Source organism: Myzus persicae, unplaced genomic scaffold (genome assembly GCF_001856785.1).
Source record: "Myzus persicae strain clone G006 unplaced genomic scaffold, MPER_G0061.0, whole genome shotgun sequence".
NCBI classification, from domain to species: domain Eukaryota; kingdom Metazoa; phylum Arthropoda; class Insecta; order Hemiptera; family Aphididae; genus Myzus; species Myzus persicae.
In genome coordinates this window covers 1-1,363 of record NW_019103497.1, presented here as the reverse complement: position 1 = coordinate 1,363, position 1,363 = coordinate 1, and the positions used below count along the sequence as shown (strand labels likewise).

Below are 1,363 nucleotides of genomic sequence, written 5' to 3'. Positions count from 1 at the left end.
CTCCAGCAGAGATATAGCTTTGATAACCAATTGTGCCAAAACTATTCCTATAAATTATAATATATAAAATATACAATTTAATATAGAAATGCAGGTCATTAAAATTATTCTACATTTAATAACTTACCATATATCTATATAAATACTATCTGTACTCATAAATGAAACATAAAACACAACACATAAAATCTGGAATCATAAACATGCAACACAAACTCTACTAACAAAAAATATAAAAAACCACCAAAATGTTAATCATTAAATAAAACGTGTTAATCCTTCATACAAATAATTTTTTACAATACAAACAACTAATTAGTACAATAATTGTTAAAATTCTTGAAATAATGAAATCTATAAGAACATATAAATGTCACATAGTTATTATTTAAGTACCTTTTACGGGTCCTCTTGATGCAAAGACTGCTATTGACTGCGTAAAATTTAAAGCCAGACTTTGAAACATAAAAACCAATGCATGGTTGGCTTTTAACCCGGAGGGATCTATTTCACCGCCAAAATCTTCCAAACCATTATATGTTAACGTCTGAGAATTAACATTAAAACTCTCCCTCAAAAATATCTCATCAAATACTAGCATTCCGTGTTTTTGTTCACGTGTAAGTACACCTACTCTTTTTTTCAAAAGTTGAAAAAATTTTTTGTCGAAACCACACTCAATATTTATCAAAGATAAATATTTTCTTATAGTCCTTAGACAAGGGAGGGGCAAAATGTCTTGCTCCCTTAAAAAATTATAAGTGGTAGATGATCTATAACAAAACATTTTTAAATTAAAAACATCTCAAAGATTGGAGAAAATTTAATAATATTACGCGACATACCTTATTTTCAATAACACACATAACAATATCCAATTTTCTGAATATCGTCTGTTTTTTAAATTAGTGACCATGCTAGCGTTAATTATTTCTTGTACAATGGTTTTTTGTGATTTATTTAATTTATCTGATTGTATTATGGTATTAATTGATTGATTAGTTAATTCTTTTGATTTTATTTGTATCTCATTTAACTTTAAATTTAATTCCTTAATTGACATCTTACACCTTTAAAAAATAATAAGTTATAACTTAAACTGGCATTGAATATCAACTATTAATGGTTAATTTTAGGTACTATACAAAAATTATCTACACATATCATTAGGTAGGTAACAATTTAAGTATATTTTACCTTATATTGGATCTTTTAATGTTTTTTGATTTTGTTAATATCTTATTAAGCATACTACGCCGAGTTGGAGTAAGGATAGACTCAATATACTTATTATTTTTCAATAAAGCTCTCTTTTTATACATCCTAAAATATGGAAATAATAAGTTGCATCGTTCACACCTTT

At 26.1% G+C, this 1,363-nt stretch overlaps 1 protein-coding gene across 1 annotated transcript; it reads right to left on the bottom strand.

The window, feature by feature from the left end:
• On the bottom strand, positions 1 to 1,019 carry LOC111034610. Its single transcript, XM_022315899.1, has 4 exons — positions 846 to 1,019; positions 397 to 773; positions 128 to 189; positions 1 to 47 (listed from the first exon to the last, which is right to left on the bottom strand). The coding sequence occupies exons 1-3, from the start codon at positions 914 to 916 to the stop codon at positions 146 to 148; spliced, it is 492 nt and encodes a 163-aa protein (XP_022171591.1). The 5' UTR covers positions 917 to 1,019; the 3' UTR covers positions 1 to 47; positions 128 to 145.
• Positions 1,020 to 1,363: the final 344 nt, after the last annotated feature.

Coding starts and splice junctions, on each gene's coding strand:
- LOC111034610 (XM_022315899.1), bottom strand. CDS start 916: ATGGTCACTAATTTAAAAAACAGACGATATTCAGAAAATTGGATATTG. Junction 774..845: donor TGTGTGTTATTGAAAATAAG/GTATGTCGCGTA, acceptor GTTTTGTTATAG/ATCATCTACCACTTATAATT. Junction 190..396: donor ATCAAGAGGACCCGTAAAAG/GTACTTAAATAA, acceptor TTATGATTCCAG/ATTTTATGTGTTGTGTTTTA.